General features: G+C 41.4%; 1 protein-coding gene across 1 annotated transcript; it reads left to right on the forward strand.

The window, feature by feature from the left end:
• Positions 1-1,686: 1,686 nt before the first annotated feature.
• LOC121382971 (deleted in malignant brain tumors 1 protein-like) lies at positions 1,687-25,437 on the forward strand. Its single transcript, XM_041512667.1, has 16 exons — positions 1,687-1,696; positions 2,721-2,880; positions 5,181-5,329; positions 6,050-6,206; positions 7,489-7,661; positions 9,309-9,465; positions 12,383-12,555; positions 13,156-13,309; positions 15,622-15,791; positions 16,545-16,710; positions 17,834-18,006; positions 20,003-20,159; positions 20,696-20,883; positions 21,432-21,597; positions 22,276-22,433; positions 23,939-25,437. The coding sequence occupies exons 1-16, from the start codon at positions 1,687-1,689 to the stop codon at positions 24,574-24,576; spliced, it is 2,949 nt and encodes a 982-aa protein (XP_041368601.1). The 3' UTR covers positions 24,577-25,437.
• Positions 25,438-26,915: the final 1,478 nt, after the last annotated feature.

Raw genomic sequence — 26,915 nt, forward strand, 5'->3', positions numbered from 1 at the left:
AAAAGGCACTGACCTTCGTTTTTACGGTGAGTGCCTTCCAGGCTTAACAAAAAATGTATTTGAAGATATTACACGCACCAGGATGACCAGAAACCCATTCAGTATGACAAACTATTAGTTCCAACCCAAACGGATTATAGATGTCTCCGTCTGTCTGTTTATCTATCTGTCCCACATACCCTTTTTTTTTTAGATTTGTTTTCTTTGCATTGCCTCAGGATACTGAGTTAAAATGATTTTCATAGCTTTACTATGATAGTCCTACAACCAACACAAGTCTTTGACACAATCGAGGAACACAGAAGGTTAAAAGTCTGAATCTTGTAATATCACTTGTTAATGTGAAAATGACGATTTTAATTTGATAAACCTGGATAAACTAACAGTCATATTTTGTAAAAGTAGTTGCAGACTAAACTATAAACAATAACTGTTGGTGTTAAACATTTAAAGTTCATAGGTGTCGGAAGCCACTGTTGTGGCGAATTAAGATAACCTTGGCAGAAGGATATGTTTTATTTAACGACGCACTAAACATTTTATATACGGTAATCTGGTGTCAGACATGGTTAAGGACCACATAGATACTGAGAGAGGAAACCCGCTGTCGCCACTTCATGGGCTACTTTTTTTTTTTTTTTTTCAATTAGAAGCAAGGGGTCTTTTATATGTACCATCCCCCCCAGACAGGATAGCACATACCACGGCTTTTGATATACCAGTCGTGATGCACTGGCTGGAACGAGAAATTGCCCAATGAGCCACCGACGGTGATCGATCCAAGACCGCCCGCGCATCGAGCAGGCGCTTTACCACTGGGCTACATCACACCCCACATTAATGAAGTGAATGAGGTTCGTATCGCGTGCTGTAACTCACCGTGATGCAGGGGTGTAACATTCTCTTTGAGAATGGCCAATACAGCACAAAATTGAAGTTTTGAGTAAAATTCAGTATCCGTAAAATTCTGTGATATTTGTGTTTTTGCACTGTTCTTTACACTGTTCTTTACACTGTTTTAGTTTAAACCTTGAATTTTTATATTGATGTTGATCATCACTTTATTTATTTGCATTACCCTAGTTTGACACCCAATAGCCGATGTATTTTTCGTGCTGGGGTGTCGTTAAACATTCATTCATTCGTATCTCACAGCAATGGAAGTGAATGGATTTCGAATCTCGCAGCAATGGGAGTGAATGGATTTGCTACCACAATGATGGACTGCAATAGGGTGGATGAGGTTTTTATTTCACAGTAATGGAATGAATAGCATTTCTCACAGTAACCCATTAATCTTTGCTCCGAGTTGGATACAAGCACGAGCATACTTTCAACGTGACGGTCATCATCACTAGACGGACGGAATCTGGAGATTCCATGTCGATAAATATTCATCGATGTTGTTGACTCGTAAAAATGTCAGTCCAAACCGTACCATAAAGATCATCACGCATGGATACGTGACGGAAAACTAAAAAAGCAAAAGGAAGATAGTTTGTCAGTCTGGCTTAGTGTCGTAAGTTCGCACGACTTTAGCACATTACTTTAGTAGTTTTGTTTAGTTAAATAGAGCCATCGGTCAGACAGCTAAAATGGAATTCTTTTGCGATGGACGGTTCAAAATGTGTTGCGTTGTATTTATGCTTGTAGCAATATTGTGCGGTGGTAAGATTTGTTTTTAATATGTCTAAAAGTAAGTGCTATATAGTATTGAGGCAAGTGTTAATAGTCCTTGTCCGACAGGTGCTTTTTTTTTTGGTGACCATCTGTGCCATATATACCTGCCAGTCACACCAGCTTTTAAATAGCTGTGGGCTTAGTGTGATCACTTCGGTTTCTGTGTTTTTAACATACGAAATATTATACAATGTCTTAGATGGACACCATTTGTAGTTGCTTACTGATATTTTAAAATTTCTATGATGGTTACCACAGGAAGTTACTTACTGATATTTTAAAACTTAAGGGATATATTACAATTTCTGAGAACAAAGAAGAAAAAGAAAGGTTGAAAAATACCTGTCTGGAAAGGATCGATTTTTGAATTAAAAGTTTGTTTTGTTTAACGACACCACTAGAACACATTGATTTATTAATCATCGGCTATTGGATGTCAAACATTTGGTAATTCCGACGTATAGTCTTAGTGGGGAAACCCGGTACATTTTTCTATTAGTACCAAGGGATCTTTTATATGCACCATCCCACAGACAGAATAACACATACATGTACAACGGCCTTTGATATACCAGTCGTGGTGCATTGGCTGGAAAAGGGAAATAGCCCAATGGGCCCACTGACGGGTGATTTCCGAATAAATAACAACCCAAAGATTTATGAAACTGTGGATGTATATTGAACATAAACATATCCGTGCGGGTATTCTGAAATAACGTAATCCCTGGTCCTATAATCTAATCAGTTAGTGTAAAAGTGATTTTAAAAATCGTTACTCCTAATTTTGCATGCAGTAAAAAAAGCACAAAAAAACCCCCAACAACCCCCCCCCCCCACCATAATCATCATCATCACCACTACCACTATTATTACTACCATCACTACCACCACCGCGTTTACCACAACTACCACCACCACCACCACCACTGACAACAACGACACAAATCAATTGACCTTCCCTTTACACCATTGTGTTACAGCAAACCAATTTAATATCAAAATGGCCTAAGTAATACAGAATCTCTTCGTTCTGCTTACAGTGCAGACGACGTCGGTTCGACTACAAACGGGGACGATGTCGGTGACGTCGTTGACGGGTCCAGTACAGGTGTGGTACGAGAACTCGTGGATGTCGGTCTGTGCAGATGGCTGGGACGACAGTGGGGCTGACGTCGTTTGCAAAGCACTGGGAGAATATTCGTAAGTAATCAGTAAGGCTGCTTTTCTATAACTGGATGTTAAAGTTTATTTTGCTTAACGACATCACTAGAGCACATTGATTAATTAATCATCGGCTGTTTGATGTCAAACATTTAGTAATTTTGACTCATAGTCATCAGAAGAAACCCGCTACATTTTTCCTAATGCAGCAAGGGATTTTTTATATGCACTTTCCCCACAGACAGGAAAGCACATACCACGGCCTTTGACCAGATGTGGTACACTGGTTGGAACGAGAAAACCTCCAGTTGAATAGATCCACCGAGGTGATTCGATCCTGCGACGCAAGCACCTCGAATGAACACTCAATCGACTCAGCTAAATCCCGCTCCCATAACTGGATGTATTCTGGTAGGCATCAAATGACCTAACATTATATACACTCAAGGCCCCGTTCCACGAAGCGATCTTAGCGCTGAGATCACCTAACTTGCATAACTACATTATGCATGTGATGTGATCTTAGTGCTATGAAAGGAAGGAAATGTTTTATTTAACAACGCACTCAGCACATTTTATTTACGGTTATATGGCGTCGGACATATGGTTAAGGACCACAAAGATATTGAGAGGGGAAAACCACTGTCGCCACTTCATGGGCTACTCTTTTCGATTGGTTGGAGCGATAAATAGCCCAATGGGCCCACCGACGGGGATCGATCCCAGACCGACCGCGCATCAAGCGAGCGCTTTACCACAGTTCTACGTCCCGCACAGTGTGCTAAGAGCTTCGTGGAGCGGGGCCCTAGTTAATTAAGCATAATCTGAATTGTATTGCAACCAAAAAGGCGCTTAGGAGATTCTTTTCGTGTCGACGAGGTTTGAACAGCATTTTGAGAATTTTTACGTATACTCAGGCACAGCGAAGGGTGGGGAGGGGGAGGGGTGGATAAAAAATATTATTGGTAGTAAATCTTAAGGCAGAGATGAATTTTACTCGTAGAAAACAAGAAATAGCAATTTAGAACATCTAGTTTTCAAAATTTTAGGGGGGAGTATACACTCGAACTCCCTACAAACTTTGCTTTGCACCCTCGATCTCAGTCAGCCCCGACCCCCAATATCGACTTGCTTCCGCCATGCCTGATACTGGGAATTTACCGAGGTGACATGAATAAATTACTTCATCAGTGTGATTTCAGCTTCATAGTAATGTTGATTACCACGCATTTTCATGCATGTTTATGGTTTCTGTAGATTCCCCTAGAATACATTCAATATTGATGTAACTTACTTGCTGTCAATCTTTTTTCAGTATCCACTATGTACAAAGTACAATAATCTTAGTGTTTGTATAAGTTACATGGTTAAAAATTAGGGTAACTGTGTGTTTTATAGCAACCTCAAAAAAAAAAAAAAAAAAAAAAAAAAAACCCAGCAACCCCCCCCCCCCCAATAACAATTGAAAATAGGGTGATGCGTTTTCATTGGAGTTAAGTATATTACATATCTTACAAAAAAGAAGTTTGTTTTGTTTAACGACACCACTACAGCACATTGATTTATTAACCATCAGCTCTTGGGTGTCAAACATTTGGTAATTTTGACATATAGTCTTAGAGAGGAAACCCGCTATATTTTTCAATTAGTAGCAAGGGATCTTTTATATGCATCATTCCACAGACAGGATAGCACATACCACGGCCTTTGATATACCAGTCGTAGATACATGTCTAACATGCGTTAATCGCGACACTTGGTCTGAAGAGTGAGACGACAAATCTGCCGCCGCATAGGCTACTCTTACCGATGAGCAGCAAGGGCTCTTTTATATGCACTTTCTCCACAGAATAGCACATACCATAATCTACGATATACTAAACGCGATGCACTAGATGCAAGGCGAAAACCATTAGTAGGTTTATCCAGCGACGAGAATCAATGCCACGATCCTTCACACCTGAAGAGAACGATCAGTGACTATGAGCCACAGCCAAAACACCTAATCTGAAAAGGAAAACCTATGTGGAGAAAGTGTAGTTCACCTCTAATAACTTTAATTTATAGTTTAAACGAGTGTCAGTTTATCTCGCTGTTTTGACACCTATCACTGATTAAACAGTATACTGGGTAAATGTCGGTTTCCATAAGCTATGTAGCACACTGCAAACCAGACGCAGATATGTTGTTACCATACATTTCAACTTTCCTGATCTGTCGGTGACCATGTTTTTATTAAAGAAACCCCTATCGTTTATATGCGGCGATCTGCGTCAATATGCAACGTGTTACCGCTTTTATGACAACCATGATTTGTATACTGATTTGTGTGCACGTAGCAATGCCATCGCTCTGACGTCGATCCCCGTAGACTACAGCAGGAGCTATGCCGTCATCATTGGATGTTCTGGACTGGAGACCAACATCTCACAGTGCAACATGTCAACCACGTATTACTGTCAGCAGAGGGCGCTGGCGGGAGTTATATGTAATAAAGGTAGTAAAAATTAGTGTTCCTTCCTCCCCCTCCCTCCTCTCTCTCTCTCTCTCTCTCTCTCTCTCTCTCTCTCTCTCTCTCTCTCTCTCTCTCTCTCTCTCTCTCTCTCTCTCTTACTTTCGCTCGGTAGATACATTTAAAACAACTCTGTGAGATAAATGGTATCTAACGGCCACTCATGTAGTAGAAATTAGCTTTCCTTCCTTCCTTTCTTCTCTCTGTCTCTCTCTGTCTGTGTGTGCGTGCGTGCGTGCGTGCGTGTGTGCGTGCGTGCGTGCGTGTGTGCGTGCGTGCGTGTGCGTGTGCGTGCGTGTGTGTGTGTGTGTGTGTGATATATAATGTAACTAAGCGAAGTGCTCCCACCCCATGAATAGTATATAATGAATGCAAAGCATGTAGGTACGTACGTACGATCTATGCGTGTGTCGTTACTGAACGCCATCTAAATATGAATTGCAAACTGATCACACTGTACAGTAATAATAATAAAGCTCTCCCTCTATCCCCAACACCTATGAAACAACAACAACAATAACAACACTAACAACAACAACAATAACGACAACGACAACGACAACCTATTTCCTTGTCGCACACAAATAACAACTCCTTCCTCCAATCCCAACAGCTGTAAATAGCACCACCACCACCAAAAACCTCTATCCTTCCTCCAAACAAACAACGCCACGTATCTGTACTGTTTGTTTCCAGACACGCCGAAGGTTCGTCTAGTTGACGGTCACGTCTCGGCGACGTCGACGTCTGGGCGCGTCGAGGTGTTTTACGACGGTGAATGGGGCACGATCTGCGACGACAGCTGGGGTGACGATGACGCACGCGTTGTTTGCAACATGCTCGGATATTCCTCGTTAGTATCCCGCCTAAAAAAACTGTTCACAATTCAACACATGGGAGGGGGTAGGGGGGGGGGGGGGGGGGGGGGAGAGGGGTGCACCGTATTTGTTGTTTTATATTAGTGGGTTTGATGCAAACAAAACAATTCTTCTAAATGGGTAATGGGAATAGTAATAACATGTTTACGCCCCACCCCCCAACAAATCCTCAAACATTATCTCCCACCTGCCTTCTATGACATACGATGATTTCCGGTACAGCCCCCTTTGAATTCCATTTTCTCCTATATTTCAATTTCTGTTGCTATTCACCTCCGCGTCTCAGTCCGTGTCCGACAGGTGCTTATTTTTTGTGGCCATCCGTGCCGTATATACCTGCCAGTCACACCAGCTTCTTAACAGCTGTGGGCTTAAGTGTGATCACTTCGGGGAGTGTTTAGTGGTTACTTCCAGTATTATTAAAAACACCTATAACCGTGAGCTCCGTGATCTAGTGGATAAGCTGCTGGACAATCAAGCTGACGACAGTGGTTCAAATCCCGTCAAAGCTGGCTCACACATTCATTCATATTTCTCATCTATCACCCTCTGCCTATCATTCTCATTATCTTAATATAAAAAAAACCTTTCCAATTTCTCCCACGATTTCAATCTGTTTCGACCCTTTCTGTCAGTTTCCTCCGACTCTGTCTTCTAAGCTGTCCACACCATCGCCTACCTGTCTCAACTTCCTCCATGGGTGCAGTCTCTGTGTATTTCCCTGCACCCACCTGGCATCCTCGGCCTCTGCCGCTAATAAAGCTGGTCTGACCCACGGCACTAACTAACGACCGCCGGTAGTAGGGGTACATATTAGGTGGTTATAAGTGCCTCTTAACAATGCCAGAAGTAACTACTGAACACTCCCCGAAGTGGTCAGACTAAGCCCACAGCTAAAAGCTGATGGGGAATGGCAGGTGTGTGGCACAGATAGCCACAAGAGACAAGCACCTGTCGCGGTTGGAGAGACGAGGATTGGGATGTGGAGGTGGACAGCGAAAGAAGTTGAAAGATAGAAGGAGTTGCCAGATCGGGAAGATTTGAGATGAAATTCAAAGGAGAGAAAGGAAAGGGGGCAGTGGGATAAAAAAAAAAACCCAAACCAAAAACCCCCCACCTATAACCACCCATCATACTCGCCTAGTACCGGCAGTCTACTCTAAACATTTTGTTACGTACATATTTAACAAACAACATCAAAAAACAACAAAACATGCAACAGCAATCAATAATAATAATAATCACTTTTCTGTTTAGTGATCGTGCGGTAGCGTTTACACGTGCTCGTTTCGGAGAAGGTGAAGGTAGCATATTGCTGGACGAAGTTAGATGCGCGGGCAACGAGTTGAGCATCTTTGAGTGTCGTCATAACAACTGGAAATTCCACGACTGCTACCACTATGAGGACGCTGGTGTCGAGTGCGGATACGGTAAATACCAAAAAAAAAGGAGTTTGTTTTGTTTAACGACACCACTAGAGCACATTGAATCATCGACTATTGGTTGTCAAACATTTGGTAATATTGACATATATGGTTTGTTCATGGCGATGACCTAAATATCAATTCCAAACCATCTATTGGCCTTGTGATATAGATACTTCTTACACACCCGTTGGTGAGAACATAATCGTTATTTTTGATAACACATACCTGTTAACATATACGTGCGATAACATTTTACAAACATACGACTGGCTGCACCAAGGTGATGACCAGGTCACCAATGCCATACTACCCAATGAAAAAGTACGGTAAAAATAGATCACTAGATATGATGTATAACTTAACCTGAAATTGACTTGTCTGTGACGCACAAGTTAACTATAAGCGCTAGGGCCGTACATAGGTTTTTAGTTGTAAAAGACGTTTAAATTTATTTTAAAATTCTTTTTTGAAGATATGTAAGAAATAGAATACTACATTCGTTGTTTAGATACGTTTTTAAATAGTTTGTTTTTATTTAACGTCATCACTAGAGCACATTTATTTTTTAATCAACGGCTATTAGATGTCAAACATATGGTAATTTTGACACAGTCATAGAGAGAAAACCCGTTACATTTTTCCGTTAGCAGCAAGGAATCTTTTATATGCACCATCCTACAGACTGGAACGTGAACTAGCTCAATGGGCCCACCGACGGGGGTCGATCCTAGACCGACCGCGCATCAGACGTTCACTTTACCACTGGGCTATGTCCCGCCCTCACTTTTTTAAACAACTCGTTGTCAGATAAACGGTATCTAGCGGCCGCTCATGTAGTATTCTCGTTATAGTACGTTTAAGTTAACATTACAATAATACCCATCTCAAAGAGGTTATAGTGAAACAAATATTGTTAGATACGTTTTGAAATAACTAATGGCCAGTCGGATTCCGCCGAGGAAGGGTCGGGGTGGGGTGGGGGGGGGGGGAGGACACCCTAGTTTGTTTTTACACTACGGCGTATTTGATAATTGAAACAAATTACATAAGCTTTTATTGTTTATATTATTAATTTCAGCCTTTTGTTTTTCTCTATTGTAACTTTATCCAAATGTGTTACAAATTTGTAGTTTAACCAAACTTAATGTCTTTTTTCACGGGCTGAAACTAGGGTCTGTGATTTTTAAATGATAGCAGAATATAACATTTGTAATGATAGTTAATGCTGATAACTAAAGGCTTCAGATTGTTTATAATTATATTCAATATGCACCAGACTTTAGTATTTAATATAGTAGTGCAGGGCGCACATAAAGTCAATACTTTTCTCAATATGCAGGGCGAGTTGCTTCCCTCTATTTAGCAAATTTAAAATGGCGGACAAATGTTTTATATTGTTGTTGGAAGATTTATTGTGTTAATAATGATGCAAGTACTTCAATCGGGATTTAGTGAGTACGGTATGTTATCCATTTGTTGCACTATTTTGGTTGAGAAACGGTTGAAACATGGTGCCACAATTTTTGAATACCAGCTCTATATAGGTATGTAACAATATTCGGACGTAGAATTAACCACACTGTTTACGTCCCCTATTAATATAGTTACCTTCTCGTTTAATCACATTTATGATTATCTTGTCATTCACAGCGCCGCTGGTTGTGTCTCTCAAACACGGTCACGTGAGTAAGTCGTTAATTTCCGGAATGGTGGAGGTGACAAGACTCGGAGTTCCAGGCCTGGTTTGTGATGACTTGTGGGATAGTCGTGACGCCGCCGTCATCTGCAGAATGCTGCAACTCCCATTGTAAGTTGATCTTACACTAGCCTCAGTCTATCAACTGTCAAGACGAAGTTGGACAACTCGACGGTTGCGTTGTAATTTCCACAACTCTAGACTTACGACGGGTGCCCTCAGATTAACAACTAATGTGTTTTACGACGAGAATCCAGTTGTAAGAGCGCTCAATCTAGCAACTGGACAGTCGTAGAAGTCGTGGCAGCAGAAAGTTGGCCAACTTTGTGCTGGCAGTTGGTGGTCTGATACTAGCATTACTCTTACACTCGACCGTCTAAAACAACAGCAAACCCCCTAAAAACTCGGGTTTGGGACTGCAAAAACAATTCATGGTAATACTAAACCAATAACTTCCGGCTGGGTCAAAGTTCGAGGTGCACCCAACTTTTGCTAGAGAAGTTAACACCACAAGTCCTGTAATTGGTGATAAATGTGAGTGTGTTGGTGTGAAAAAAGTTTCATCTGGGCAAAAAATGTATGCAATTTTATTTCATCTAGTACCACTGTGTCAATTAGCCTTGTGCTTGAAACATGTGAGGGGTACCTGTAAAAAAAGTACTCATATTTTGTGCGGAACTTGGGTAATCATAGACGCTACTCGTTATCTCTGAAATGAGCAGCTTCACCCCCATTTTTTTCTGATTTACTTTAATAGTGAGAGGTGGTAGTACATGTATTTATACCTGTGGTGCTAATGTCGATTGATACGCTTTAGGTAGGAGTTTTAGCCACATATGTTACTATTGTCGTCAATGGGATTTGATTTGGTAGTATATACCCTCATGGCACAATACAGTTACAGGATAAAGTATCTTCTCTAGCTACCCACTCCAACAACCACACAACAAAACAACAACAACAACAACTACAACAACAAAAAGTCATTTCTAAACAAATTCTCGTCTACTTCAATCAACGTATCGGTTCTAATCCCGTAAATAAGTATAAATATATTGACATTTCGGGACGAGGTTATTAAACATTTAGTCAGCTGTTTGGGCAAACAACCATAAACACACACAATAGCCCAACCCCCAAACCACCACCCACCTTTCACACACATAGAAAGGTGAATACAAAACAACCATAAACCACCACCCACCTTTCACACACATAGAAAGGTGAATAAAAACAACCATAAACCACCACCCACCTTTCACACACATAGAAAGGTGAATAAAAAACAACCATAAAAACACCTTTCAACACATAAACCACCACCCACCTTTCACACACATAGAAAGGTGAATACAAAACAACCATAAACCACCACCCACCTTTCACACACATAGAAAGGTGAATACAAAACAACCATAAACCACCACCCACCTTTCACACACATAGAAAGGTGAATACAAAACAACCATAAACCACCACCCACCTTTCACACACATAGAAAGGTGAATACAAAACAACCATAAACCACCACCCACCTTTCACACACATAGAAAGGTGAATACAAAACAACCATAAACCACCACCCACCTTTCACACACATAGAAAGGTGAATACAAAACAACCATAAACCACCACCCACCTTTCACACACATAGAAAGGTGAATACAAAACAACCATAAACCACCACCCACCTTTCACACACATAGAAAGGTGAATACAAAACAACCATAAACCACCACCCACCTTTCACACACATAGAAAGGTGAATACAAAACAACCATAAACCACCACCCACCTTTCACACACATAGAAAGGTGAATACAAAACAACCATAAACCACCACCCACCTTTCACACACATAGAAAGGTGAATACAAAACAACCATAAACCACCACCCACCTTTCACACACATAGAAAGGTGAATACAAAACAACCATAAACCACCACCCACCTTTCACACACATAGAAAGGTGAATAAAAAACAACCATAAACCACCACCCACCTTTCACACACATAGAAAGGTGAATACAAAACAACCATAAACCACCACCCACCTTTCACACACATAGAAAGGTGAATACAAAACAACCATAAACCACCAACACACCATAGAAAGGTGAATACAAAACAACCATAAACCACCCACCTTTCACACACATAGAAAGGTGAATAAAAAACAACCATAAACCACCACCCACCTTTCACACACATAGAAAGGTGAATACAAAACAACCATAAACCACCACCCACCTTTCACACACATAGAAAGGTGAATACAAAACAACCATAAACCACCACCCACCTTTCACACACATAGAAAGGTGAATACAAAACAACCATAAACCACCACCCACCTTTCACACACATAGAAAGGTGAATACAAAACAACATAAACCACCACCCACCTTCACACACATAGAAAGGTGAATACAAAACAACCATAAACCACCACCCACCTTTCACACACATAGAAAGGTGAATACAAAACAACCATAAACCACCACCCACCTTTCACACACATAGAAAGGTGAATACAAAACAACCATAAACCACCACCCACCTTTCACACACATAGAAAGGTGAATAAAAAACAACCATAAACCACCACCCACCTTTCACACACATAGAAAGGTGAATACAAAACAACCATAAACCACCACCCACCTTTCACACACATAGAAAGGTGAATACAAAACAACAAATGTGTACAATGTTTAAAATAATGAAAAGGATGACACCCGATGTCTACTAATATGTTCTGTTACTTTTCTTTCTTTCTTTTACTTACTTATCCAATTAAGGTCCAAGCACATTGTCCTGGGCACACATCTCAGCTATATGGGTTGTCTGTCTAGGACAGTGGGTTAGTTGTTAGTTGGTTAGTGAGAGAGAAGAGGGTCGTTAAAACTCGCTCTGGGTGGGAGCCGGTACCTTCTAAACAGTGGAAATATTGGACTACAAACAAAAGAAAACCACTTCATGACAAGTGTATTGACAATTTGGTATCTATGTATGTTTTTTTAACAGCGACAGAGCCGTCGCCTTGTCTTACGGTACATTCGGCACTGGCGGCAGCAATTTCCACCTGAGCGACGTTCAGTGTGTGGGGAATGAAACCAGCATAGTCTACTGTCAACACGAACAGTGGGGTCGACACATGTGTTCCCACAGAGAAAACGCCGCTGTTATATGTCAGCTCGGTAAGTTATTGAACACCATACATGTAAACTCTCACGCATTTGGCGTGAGTCTCACGCATTTGTAACAAACATCACGCTCTCACGCAACGTTACTAGCACTTTTCTAAAAACATTTTTTTTTTTTATAATCGTGGTTTATATTTTAGAGATGAATGGAATTATATGCTGATTATGCAGGTCTCTGAATTACCTATTAATAATAATACAGCATACTGAACCTATCATCGGTTCAATACCAACAATCACTCGCGGGTGCTACCGATGACCGACTTGTATGGTTTAACATTAACCGTATTAATTAATAAAACTTGCACTTGCTCGATTTTATTATTATTATTATTATTTTTTTTTTTTAATAGAGATTTCCATTTTGGACTTAAACAAACGACAACAAAGAACTTCGCCCTGGACCTGACCAAGAGCTTACAGTCCCTAGACCCTGACTTGTAATTTTCTCACGCTCTGGTGCACACATATACGCATACGCACGCACCTCCTCTCCCCCGAAAAACAAACAAACAGTGCACTACATCCCTCTTCCCTGAGAAACCTATGGTCAAATCTTCATAAAAAAAAAAAAATTTTTTTTTTTTTCTCCAGATAATGGCGGCAATGAAAGCATTCGACTGGTTGGCGGTTCAACTACAGCTGGAACTGTAGAGATTCTGCGTGGTGGTATATGGGGAAACATCGGTGACTCTCTGTGGGATGATCGAGATGCCGCCGTTATCTGTCAAATGCTGGGCTTTCCTTCGTACGTTTACTTTTTCTATTTCGATTTTCTGTCAAATTCTAGGTTTTCCCAAAACAGATCATTGGAATTATGAAAGTGTGTTCATTGGGCTATTTCTCGTTCCAGCCAGTGCACCACAACTGGTATATCAAAGGCCGTGGTATATGCTATTCCGTCTGTAGGATGGTGCATATAAAATACCCCTTGCTGCATTAGGAAAAACGTAGCGGGTTTCCTATGACTACGAGTCAAAATTACCAAATGTTTGATATCCAATAGCCGATGATAAATTAATCAATGTGCTCTAATGGTGTCGTTAAACAAAACAAACTTCTTCTTATTAAAGTGGACTCGTAAACAAAAACTGGTAAATCAGCCACATAGAGAAATAAAATAATTGGAAGCACTCACAAATTACAACTGAACGTAATTAGTCACCATGTACTGAGGAAGGAAGGAAGGAAATGTCTTATTTAACGACGCACTCAACACATTTTGTATGGTTATGTAGCGTCGGACATATGGTTAATGACCACACAGATATTGAGGGAGGTCATTCTCTGTCGCCACTTCATGGGCTACTCTTTTCGATTAGCAGCAAGGGATTTTTTATGTGCACCATTCCATAGACAGGATAGCACATTCCACGGCCTTTGATGTACCAGTGGTGGTGTACTGGCTGGATCGAGAAATACCATGTACTGAAGAAGACAAAAAGTGTTATTGCGTACCGTACCGCGTGTGGGGAGGGTGTGTGTGTGTGTGGGGGGGGGGGGGGCCACGGGGATCATGCCCCCCAATGAAACCTTTTTTTTTACACTATTCAATTTAAAAACAACTCATACATACATATATACATAGTGTGGGTTGGCCTCCCCATTATAAAATCCAGGCTACGCCAATGCACTGCACGGAGCTCCCCTTCCCCTTCCCCGCCCCAGTCTCATTCGACAAATAATGTCTAAAAAGCATAAGCACCAGAAATAAATTGTACTATCCAACCTTGAAAGAAAGAAATGTTTTATTTAACGACGCACTCAACACATTTTATTTACGGTTATATGGCGTCAGACATATGGTTAAGGACCACACAGATTTAGAGAGAAAACCCGCAGTCTCCACTACATGGGCTACTCTTCCGATTAGCAGCAAGGGATCTTTTATTTGCGCTTCCCACAGACAGGATAGCACAAACCATGGCCTTTGTTGAACCAGTTATGGATCACTGGTCGGTGCAAGTGGTTTACACCTACCCATTGAGCCTTGCGGAGCACTCACTCAGGGTTTGGAGTCGGTATCTGGATTAAAAATCCCATGCCTCGACTGAGATCCGAACCCAGTACCTACCAGCCTGTAGACCGATGGCCTGCCACGACGCCACCGAGGCCGGTCTCTATCCAACCTTGAAGCTGAGGTTGCAGAATATGAGCTTCCGTCATAGAAAGACGAACATTTATAGATAATTAATACTACCACCTTCAGTTGCTGGCATTTTTAGACATTTAGGCGTGGGACCATTGAGCCTTGCGGAGCACTCACTCAAAGTTTGGAGTCGGTATCTGGATTAAAAATCCCATGCCTCGACTGGGATCCGAACCCAGTACCTACCAGCCTGTAGACCGATGACCTAAACACGACGCCACCGAGGCCGGTCAGATTGAAAAGATTGCATAATAGACGTTTGAGGAACAGAGCGTGAACGCATCGTCGCTTTGCCCATCAATTAATTGGGACTAAATAATTGCCGCTTTCTTATGAAATCATCCTGTATGATATCACGACAAAGGATTTGTATATTAACAATTCAGATCATCTCTTCCTATAACTATATATTTAACACATAATAGAAAGAAAGAAAGAAATGTTTTATTTAACGACGCTGTCGCCACTACATGGGCTACTCTTTCCGATTAATAGCAAGGGATCTTTTATTTGCGCTTCCCACGGGCAGGATAGCACAAACCATGGCCTTTGTTGAACCAGTTATGGATCACTGGTCGGTGCAAGTGGTTTACTCCTACCCACTGAGCCTTGCGGAGCACTCACTCAGGGTTTGGAGTCGGTATATGGATTAAAAATCCCATGCCACGACTGGGATCCGAACCCAGTACCTACCAGCCTGTAGACCGATGGCCTAACCACGACGCCACTGAGGCCGGTTAAACACACACATAATAGCTGCTGAAAAACATATTTTTGGAAATGTTTTTCGTCAAAAATAGAATCCATGTTTTGCCAGTTTTCCCCTTCCCTCACGCGTCATTTATAAAATTAAATATTTATTTATTTATTTATTTATTTATTTATTATTATTATTAAAGTTTTTTTTGTAGTGAAAATGCCACTGCGCAGGTCGGGGCACACCACGGCCACGCCAGGTATCCCATAGCCATTATCAATGTGAGGTGTGTTGGAAACGAATCTTCCATTTTTGATTGTCCACATAGTCAAACAACGCGCAGTTACAGGTTGTTTACCGTGGCAGGCGTCAACTGTAACTCAGGTAATGAAAAACAAAAGAAAACAAAACACACACAAATAACACACACACACACGCACGCACACGCACACATACGCACACACACACACACACACACACACACACACACACACACACACACACACAGAGAAGCAAGCATACACCCACAGAGACAGAGACCCCCACACACCCACAACATCCCTCTACACGCGCACACATATACAGACATACGCACATACACACACACACACACACACACACACACACACATACACACACACAGACGGACACACACACACACACACACAAGGAAGCAATCATACGCCCGCAGAGACAGACATACACACACACACACACACACACACACACACACACGCGCACACACTTTCGAAACCACAAACAACAAATATTGTTATTGCTGAGTTCTGTTACTGGAAAACTGGACTTGTTTAATCCTAGCTAATTCCTGCTATATTTTATTAGGAACGTTTATAAATATAAATTTATTTTCGTTATAAGCACCGATTCCTGGATTTAATATTATGTAAACGCTGATCAAATTGCGTATTTTATGACATTTGAAATATCATAGGAATGTGTTAGTGTGACACACAGTGTGTCTGTATTTCTGAGGGATGGAGGTTGGTGTCATTTAGTGTGTATTAAAAATTCGACACATTCCTTTAAATCCATTCATTAGCACATAAATATACTATATATAATATATTACATGTGCAAAACGTAACAACCTGTTTCCATGGTAATTGCTATTTTCAGGTAGCCAGGCTAAAGTGAGCGTGCGGTTAATAAACGGCCACTTCAACAAGGATTCGGTGTCTGGACGAGTGGAAGTTTTTCACCAGGGGTTGTGGGGAACGGTCTGCGACAACGGGTGGGACAAAAATGATGCCAGAGTCGTCTGCAGGATGCTCGGCTTTTCTGAGTTAGTATAATGTAATAAGCAAAATTTGGGGAAGGTGTAAATTCACTAGCGAGAGAGAGATGGTCAATGAGTTACACGGCGTAAGATTAGCGCACCTCTGAAAACTGTGTTTTTGGCATTCACACGTGAACGTCAATACACGTAAGGAACAACAATGGGACGTCTCCGACTGATGCACAACGATGTCAACATCGTGTGTAGAACCTCTTTCATCAATAACAGCCTGGCATCGTCGTCTTATTATGTTCCTAATCAGTCTTTGCACGTGCTGTTGTGGACGACCGTGCCATGCCTCCAAATGTAGAACTCACAGACTCTGTGGCTTGTCCTGGTGATGTGAAATGGCTACGTGTTACTAGCATTTGCAACACATATTCACATGGTTAGGCCCTGATACCGAGCTAGCCATTCCATTCGCACTTTGGTTTCCTGTTGACGATAGCCATTAACGACCATAGCATGACGTGAATATCAATAAGCATTAAATCAGGTCCTAACGAATCTGCATAAGGTGGAACATGGGGATCCATTATTTCTGGACCTAAATAATCTGCTTATGGTGGAACACGGGAACCCAGTATTTGAGGACGTAAAGCATTTGCATATGGCGGAGCATGGAAATGCAGTATTTAAGGACCTAAAGAATCTGCATACGGTTGAACACGGGGACCCAGTATTTGAGGACCTAAAACATTTGCATATGGCGGAGCATGGGGATGCAGTATTTGAGGACCTAAATAATCTGCATACGGTGGAATACGGGGACCCAGTATTTAAGAGCCTAAAGGATCTGCATATGGTGGAACACGGGTATCCAGTATTTCATCCCAGTAAGAGATACTTATCATTGTTTCTCTGATCTGAACATCGAGATGAGTTTTATCAACCCAGCTGCTCCTTCCCAGACCATTACCAACCCACCCACCCATCACCATAGCAGTCATGTTCTTTAATGTAGGCATCGTTGTATCGTTCACCAACCCTTTTGCACACACTGGTATGATGATCAGTAAAATCTAGGCAATACCTGGATTAAAATCTTGTTTTTCTATGATCAAAAATATATGTGATCCTCAGCACAGTTTCAGTGGTATATTATGTAACGATGTTTGATCGTTTTCAGTGCCAAAGCTCAGAGTAAATCTCAGGCCTACTTTGGAGAAGGATCTTCTGAAATCATCCTGAGTAATGTGAGATGTGCGGGAGTGGAAGGCAGTCTGAGTGAGTGTAGCCACTCGGGGTGGGGCAGTCACGACTGTAACCACACCCAGGACGCTGGGGTCATCTGTCAGAAAGGTAAGAGATTACAAACATGCATTTACTTCAAAGTTCAAGATTACATATCCATTGGCGCAGAGGCGGATCTAGGGGAGGGCTCAGGGGCCTGGGCACCCCCTAAATTTTGCAGTTATAATTTTATTATAGATTAATTTTTTTTTTTTTTACTATGTCCTCCAAACTTCCCCCAAAGTTCCATTGGCATTCCGCCTCATGTCATTGGGGCCCCCATAAATGGATGTCCTGGATCCGCCACTACATTGGTGAATCCACAGGTTGACCCGCGATCTCCCCTTCGTTTGAAGTTCCCCGTTTAATGTTTTGAAAAAAAATAAAATTCATCGTCCACAATACGGGCGTGTTCGATTGATGCACAATGATGTCACATCGCGTGTGAGAACCACTTGCCACAATAACAGCCAAAATAGCAGCCACAATAGCAACCTAATTTGCCCTGAAAACGCGTCTTTCAGCATCCTTATTTGAAAAATGTCCGGGGAGTATGCCTACAGATCTCGCTCTCTTTGAGAGATGGACTCATTTACTTTTGACAAACCCAAACTGCCATTTAAAAAAAAATTGTGTCCTTTACAAATTCTAGGATCTGCCCCTGATAGCAAAATAAATAAATAAATAAATAAATAAATCTACCATTCAATAACACATATATTTGACACATGGATAATTGTTTCGTCGCAAATATTGATTACTGGCGATTCAGGAATACATCTAAAACATCTATAATTCAGAAACTAACATTAACAGCGGAACCATGTCCCCGACATCCAATTAAACTAGTCTAGACTCTATAGATATAGTACAAGATGGAATGAATTGATATAACCACCTATTTTCTACGTCCGATTCGAACTAATATAGCCCCACACCTCTCAAAATATTATCCCGGTGGAAGTACATTGTTTATACATGTTATGTACTATCAAACAGCATATCAGCTGTGGATCCAAATTTAAAGTTTGTTTTGTTTAACGATACCATTAGAGCACATTGATTTATGAATCATCGGCTATTGGATGTCAAACATTTGGTAATTTGGACATATAGTCTTTGAGAGAAAAAACATTAGTAGCAAGGAATCTTTTATATGTAACATCCCACGGATAGGATAGCACATACTATGACCTTTGATATACCAGTCGCAATACACTGGCTGGAACGAGAAATATCCAATGGACCCACCGACGTGGATCGATCCCAGACCGACCGCGTATCAAACAGATGCTTTACCACTGGGCTACGTCCCGTCCCCCATATTGAAAGAGACCTTTACAATTTTTCTGCTGTTAAAACATTTCCGACAAACATAACCTTTTTGAGGACCTGTCGGTGAACCCATTGGGCTATTTCTCCTTGCAGCCAGTGCTCCACGACTGGTGTAACAACGGCTGTGGTATATACTATCCTGTCTCTGGGATGTGCATATAAAAAATCCCTTGCTGCTAATCGAAAAGAGAAGCCCATGGAATGGAGATAGCGGGTTTCCTCTCTCAATATTTGTGTGGTCCTTAACGATATGTCTGACGTCATATAACCGTAGATAAAATGTGTTGAGTGCGTCGTTAAATAAAACATTTCTTTCCTTTTTAACGACTAATATAGCATATTAGATACATTTTCTTCTTTGGAATAGTAGTATCCGAACTTTAGGATTTGGCAATTGGGCTCCGAGTTTTGTAGGATTGCAGGCTGATTTTTGCTTAAACGAAAATGTTCTAATCTGGATAACAACATTTATTCATTTTAGCATTACTGCAAAACAGCTATATAGGGTTGCCAACGAATCACTACACATTTTTACGTGGATTACAACTAATATTGTGGGTAGAATGATGAAAATAAATACATAGTGAAAATGTTTCAGGCCAGCTCATTTTGCCCGAATAGCGCTATCGTTTTTGCCCGAATTTGAGGATTTGCTACAACACTAGGTGGGCAGTTGCCCCACCCCCTTGCCGCCCGTCTCGTTCGTTTATGCAACATTCTGTATTTCCAGAGTCTCTACAGGTGTGGCTGGCAGGTGGTCAGGTGGACAGGTCGGTTGTTAAGGGACAGTTCCAGATACTGTACAACGGACGGAGGGGTACCGTGTGCGATGGGGATTGGGACGGGAAAGAATCTGGAGTGGTCTGCAAAATGGCTGGTTTTTCAATGTGAGTGACCTAGAAGGTAACGACCATGATGACACCGCAACGGGACCAGGCACGACACGGCACGATGGCATAATGGCATGACATAGAAATTACAAAACAAAACATAACGTAACGTAACGTAACGTAACGTAACGTAACGTCACGCAGCGTAACCAGAATCAATTGCCCTTGATAGAAGTAACCTTGATAGCGGCAGCAGCAGGACTTCTCCCCCCCTCTCTCTTTCTGTTTCTCCCTCCATCTCCGACTCCGATTCTCTATGTCTGTCTGTCTGTCTGTGTATCTGTCTGTCTAATGTGGCTTGCTTTCTCCATCTTTCTGTCCCCACTTTCTTTCATTATTTCTTTTTTCTCTCTTTCCTTCTCTGTGTGTATATCTGTTTCTAATTTGTCCCCTGTCTCTCTCTCTCTCTCTCTCTCTCTCTCTCTCTCTCTCTCTCTCTCTCTCTCTCTCTCTCTCTCTCTCTCTCTCTCTCTCTCTCTCTCTCTCTCTCTCTCTCTCTCTCTCTCTAACAAATATTCCTTTCCTTTCTTCAGACCACTCGACCAGCCGCCCACAATAGAGAACACGACGACGTCGACCAGCGACGTTCCTGTAGTTTTTCACGGCCTGTACTGTAACGGCGACGAGATGTCTATCCTGCAGTGTCGGCATTTCACCAGCCAGCCCACCTCGGCAGGATGCTCGTCAGGATCAAAGGCTGCGGACGTCGGCTGTTTTTCAGGTATTAGTTTGACGTCAGATGTTTTTCGGGTAATAGTTTGACGTCGAATGTTTTTCAGGTAACAATTTAGCGTCGGCAGTTTTTAGGGTAATAGTTTTACGTCGGCTCTGTTTCAGGTATTAGTTTGATGTTTGCTGTTTTTAAGATAATAGTTTGACATCAGATGTTATTCAGATAATAGTTTGACATCTTGTTGTTTTTAATACTTAGGCGTCATCTGTTGTTCAGATAATAGTTTGACGTCAGCTGTTTTTCGGGTAGCAGCACTGCTCTAGATATTTTATGTTTTAATGTTTTTTTAAAGAGATGCTTTTTCTAACCTAATCGTAGGTATGTAACATATCTATCATCTGACACCAAAACTGCTGTAGCTTAATATATATTATTGCACATATGTGTACTGTCCTTTTTACAATGATACGTTCAATACACACACCTCAGTTGTTATTTATATTAGCCATGTAATTGTACTAGTTCACTATGAAAAGAACCATTTTCAAAAATGTCTGTCGCCCATGCTGTTCTTAAACAATTTTTGTTTCTTCTAGAATACCAGTCCCCAGGTGCTGTGAGGCTGTCGAATGGCACCACCACTAACTCCTCGTGGTCTGGGAGAGTTGAGATATTTCACGATGGTCAGTGGATGTCCGTCTGTAGTGACCACTGGGGCCAGAACGAGACCTCCACGGTGTGCCGCACTTTGGGCTTCTTGTTGTAAGTTAGCACAGAAGCTAGATTCAAACTTCACCGCCGACTAGTGTTGGCGAGTAGCTGACTCGCCCAGTCCTGCTTCTCTTCAAACCTAATCCTCAGTTTTCAGTTAATTCAGTGTAGTTTTAACACAATTCTTATTAAATTTCACCTCACGTTCGTCTACCTAATGAACAAATAAATTTCAGTTTCGCATGAGGTCGACATTCAAAGTATGAACTGACCTAAAGACGAGAGAGAAATATAGCAACGCGGTAGGCCCCCTATTCTAATTATATTATTATAAAACTTTTAAAACATTGTTTCCACTAAAACCACCTGGAAATTAATACATAAAATAGTTAAAATATTCGACGCCAATATAACCATAATTAAAATGTGTTGAGTGCGTCGTTGAATAAAATAGTCCTGCCTTCCTTCTTTCTATCAAACCTACAACACACAAAGCAAGGGCGGATCCAAGGGACGGGACCAGGGGGACCTGTCCCTCCTAAACAATTAAAATGCCCCTTTTTGAAAAAAGTATTTACAATTTTCATTTAAGTGCCTTTTTTAGGGTCCATGTACCCATGTGCCTTTCGCACCACCTTCGTGTTTTTATTTCTGTAACAATTCTTAATAAACTATTTTGCAATTTCTTTCTTTTTGTTTTACTTCGTTGTTGTTGTCTTTTTAAACTAGTGACGGTGGCGCGTCAGGTGAGAACGTCGACAGCAAGACGACGGAGCTGTACCAGATAGATTGTTCTGACACAACTGACGTACAGCGGTGTAGTAGCTTGGTTCTAAACACCAGTGACTGCGCAACTGGACAACACGTCATAGTGACGTGTTTAAGAGGTATGCAGTGATGTACTCAATGGGAGCGGGGGGGGGGGGGGGGGGGTGGGTGGGTGTGTGTGTCTGTATTCCATTCAGACTCGTAGCCAGGGCCTGCAAAATTGGGGGTGTCATTTCGTTTCAACTTATTTTCGTGCTTATATCCAATTAAGGTTCAGTCACGCTGTCCTGGGCACACACCTCAGCTACCTGGGCTGTCTGTCCAGGACAGTGGGTTAGTTGGTTAGTGGTTAGTGAGAGAGAAGAGGGTGTAGTGGCCTTACACCTACCCATGAAGAACTCGCTCTGGATTGGAGCCGGTACCGGGCTGCGAACCCTGTACCTACCAGCCTGTAGTCCGATGACTTAACTACTGCGCCACCGAGGCTGGTATAGGGGTGTCGCCCCTGAAAACGATCAGTGCTCTTTAGGATAAGCTGGAATCTTCTACCGTGTGCATGTCTTAATAATATATATGCTTCCCGTAAACATTTAACTGACCGCCACGAAATGACATCAGCTGGATAGGGTACTGATTCCACGGTGTTTTATAACGGTTGCTTCAGTCACTCACTCAGTACAAAATCTTGCCTATACCTATAACAGCCAAGAGATAGGGGTGAATGGATGTGAGTATTGTTGTGATAGTTATGGTGGTTGTGATTTTACCGATGAAACCGAATGGTGCTGAAAGTGATGTCGTCACGGTGTAACAGGGTCGATGAATGTGAGTATTGTGATGGTTATGATGGTTATGATGTTGTGATGGTTAGGATGGTTGTGATTGTACCGAAGAAACTGAATGGTGCTGACAGTAATGTCATCACGGTGTAACGGTGGATAGACGTGAGGATGGTGAGGATTGAGGTGGTGATGGTAACTGGTGATAGTACCAAATCATCGATGGTGAAGGAAGCGATGGTATCATGGTTATCTAGTCCGTTTTATAGCCAAAACTCATCACGATAAAATAATGTTGAAGTTTATTTTGTTTAACAACACCACTGGAGCACATTGATTAATTAATCGTCGGCTATTAGATGTCAAACATTTGGTCATTCTGACACGTAGTCATCAGAGGAAATCCACCACGCTTTTTCTAATGCAGCAAGGGATCTTTTATATGCACTTCCCCACAGCCAGGAAAACATATACCACAGACACACACACACACACACACACACACACACACACACACACACACATTGAGTACTCAGATGGGGCGGTTGAGCTGTCGACTGATTTTTTTTTTTTTATCGTTCCAACCAGTGCACCATAACTGGCCAAAGGCCGTGGTATGTGCTTTCCTGTCTATGGGAAAGTTTATATAAACGATCCCATACTGCTAATGGAAAATTAAGCGGGTTTATTCTGATTACGAGTCAGAATTACTAAATGTTGGACATCCAATAGCCGATGATTAATAAATAAATGTGCTCTAGTAATGTCGTTAACAAAACAAACTTCTTTTTAATTACTCAGACATTTTCTTCCATGTTCATTGCCTAATTTCTTCATATTTGCAGAATATGTTCCAATTAGTACGGAGCACACAGAAACGTCCACTAGCGACGGAACTGGAGTTTCGCCAACAACTCCTCTTAACACAGAACAGTCACGTGCGCCATACACCATTCCGTACGAGTCTTACTATCCGAACTTCACAGACGACTCACAAACTACATCTGAATCAAGCGATGCTCAGACACCACGTGTCTCTGATGACTCGACATCAGCTTCAACCTACACCGAACTCAAACACGATACTTCGACGACAAAACCCGACACGACGTCAAAACATCCAACAAAGAAAGCCAATCAGCTCGGAAACGCGAAGGCTCGGGAAGCTCCACAAACTGACGACGACATCATCATCACAGCCGTGGTCGTGCCGGTGTTGGCAATAGTTGCCGTTGTCGTAGTTGCTGTTCTGGTTTATAGGCGGGTGAAACACAACACGTTTAATCTGGGGTATGTGGACAACAAGGACGGGTTCACAGACGGCGGCTATTTTAATCCGGTTTACGAGAAACGGGACATTGACGAGAAACGGGATGTTGAAGAGCCCGTATACAGCGCTATCGATTTCGACGTGGACGACGGCCACGTCAGCAGCACGCAAACACCCAAGCTGGTTTTCAGCGACCCAGAGATTCACAAGTAAAATCAGAAGATTGGGAAGGCTTATATTACAGGAATAAGTAAATATGTAAAAATCGGGAAAGTCATTTATGTCATACGTGTCTGCGCTCTATGTACAGATTACAAATCAGACCCCTCGTGAGCACGTAAATGAACGTTTTTGGTCATATTCTATACAAATAAATATAAAATATGGCTTGTACCCCATCCCACTAGAGACTGTAACCCCTCAGCAGAGATTGTGCCCCGCTCCCATCCCCCAACTCCCGATATCGTTCATACGTGCTGTTGCTCCAAATTTACAAAATGTAATTTACATGTTGCATATAAACATGCATTTTAGTTTATCTTTACGTAGTTTGTGTGTACGAACTTTGTATGTTTATGTCATAAGTGTCTGCTGTCATGTTACAAGTTATTCAAACGTGCACAATGTCATTTACATGTTGCATATAAACGTGTACTTCAGTTGGTGATTAAATGTCTGTGAACAGATTAAAGTTATCCAAACGTAAAATATTATTTACTGGTTGAATAATTATTATATCGGTGTTGACATGGTTAGAGTATACGAAATTTATATGTTTATGTCGTAAAATATTTTCTGGATTTTAACTGAGCGACAGGATCAATATGTTTTTAACTTTTTATAACGTGTAATTTTCAAATACGTCTTACACGAGGAATATAGAGTACATTAATCACACGTGTCGGTGTGTATTGCAGCTATTTTAACTACAATTTTGTACAAGTATGTGACTGTATATACCAGTACATACATGCATATATTATCAACATTCTGAGAACCGTAGCGTTCCCAATATTAAAGTCCCACTTACACACCAAGTAGCTGTCACTGTGTACACTGCATATAAACACGTATCTGTAATGAAGGTCTTGTTGTGTTTTATTGCATGAAACGTTTGTTCTGTTTAACTACACCACTAGAGCACATTGATTTTATTAATCATCGGCTATTTGATGTCAAACATTTGGTAATTTTTGACATATAGTTTTAGAGAGGAAACCCGCTACATTTTTCCATTAGTAGCAAGGGCTCTTTTATATGCACCATCCCCCAGACAGGATAGCACATACCACGACATTTTATATATCAGTCGTGGTGCACGGGCTGGAACGAGAAATATCCCAATATCCCTAGACCGACCGCGCATCAAGCGAGCGCTTTATAACTGGGCTACGTCCCGCCCATATTGCATGAATGCATGGCGCTTTTTTATGGCCATGCTCATAAGTGTTTTCAGTTCTTTGCTTCATTTAAAAATGTATTTTCTTTCCATTTGAGATTCCACCAAATGCTGACTTTGAGCGTAAACAAGATGTTCTTTTTTTATATTTCATTAAAAATTTTTTTAGTGCTTTTAATTCATTTAAAATTTTCAAGCACGCTTTCCTTGGAACATCTCAGATATCTGCTATCTGTTCAGGACAGGAGTTTAATGGGGTCATATCTGACCATTGTTTTGGAGACCAAACTTTGAGGGTGGATTTCAAGTCTTTGGGACCTATAGAAAAGAATTAGCCCCCATGTACCTCGCGGAAGTTCCGGCTAACTCCACCAGGGAGACAAATCTAGTTAATGTCATCGATCTAGTGGTCTTACGTCCGAGTTGTTAAAATTCGCTCTTGGTTAGACGAAGTACTGGGGGAACGCAGAACCTACTATCCATGGATCCAGTGGATTAACTACAATGCAACCGAAGCGCTGGCATTAACTCGGGTTCTGTTCACAAACACCAAACACCTGCTACTCTTTCGGTTACAGGAGATTTAAGTGTTAAGAAAACAAACGCAACTGTGGTACAAGTAGTTTGTCAATATCTGCCATGAACCACGTACAATAAACTGATAACATCATGACCTAATGACATCATAATATATTGGTTCCGAGTATATATATATATATATATATATTAACAAGCCGATAGCGATGTTTACCACAAAGTATTTATTACTGTAGTCACAATGTGTTCTTCTTATTTTATGTTTGTATAAATTTTATGTTTTTAATTTAAAATACACCTTATTGGTTATAAACAGTCTGTGCTGTAAGGGTTTGGACAACATGTTTACGACTCTAGTGTCGGATAGAAGAAGACTATGTTGTCTAATGTTTGGAAGCGGTGTCTTGCTAAGTCAGTTGATAGCTCGTTCGAGGTGCTTCCGTCGTAGAGTCGAACCATCTCAGGGGACCCATTTTCTGATTGGGGTTTCCCCCGTTCCAACCAGTGCCCCGCGACTTATAATCTTTCTTCTTCTTCTTCTGCGTTCAAGCTATAGTAGATCATGCTTTGGATTTGAAGTCCCGATGTGGTGATAAACCTGACAGAGCCGCCAGTT

This window comes from Gigantopelta aegis, chromosome 10 (assembly GCF_016097555.1).
Source record: "Gigantopelta aegis isolate Gae_Host chromosome 10, Gae_host_genome, whole genome shotgun sequence".
NCBI classification, from domain to species: Eukaryota; Metazoa; Mollusca; class Gastropoda; order Neomphalida; family Peltospiridae; genus Gigantopelta; species Gigantopelta aegis.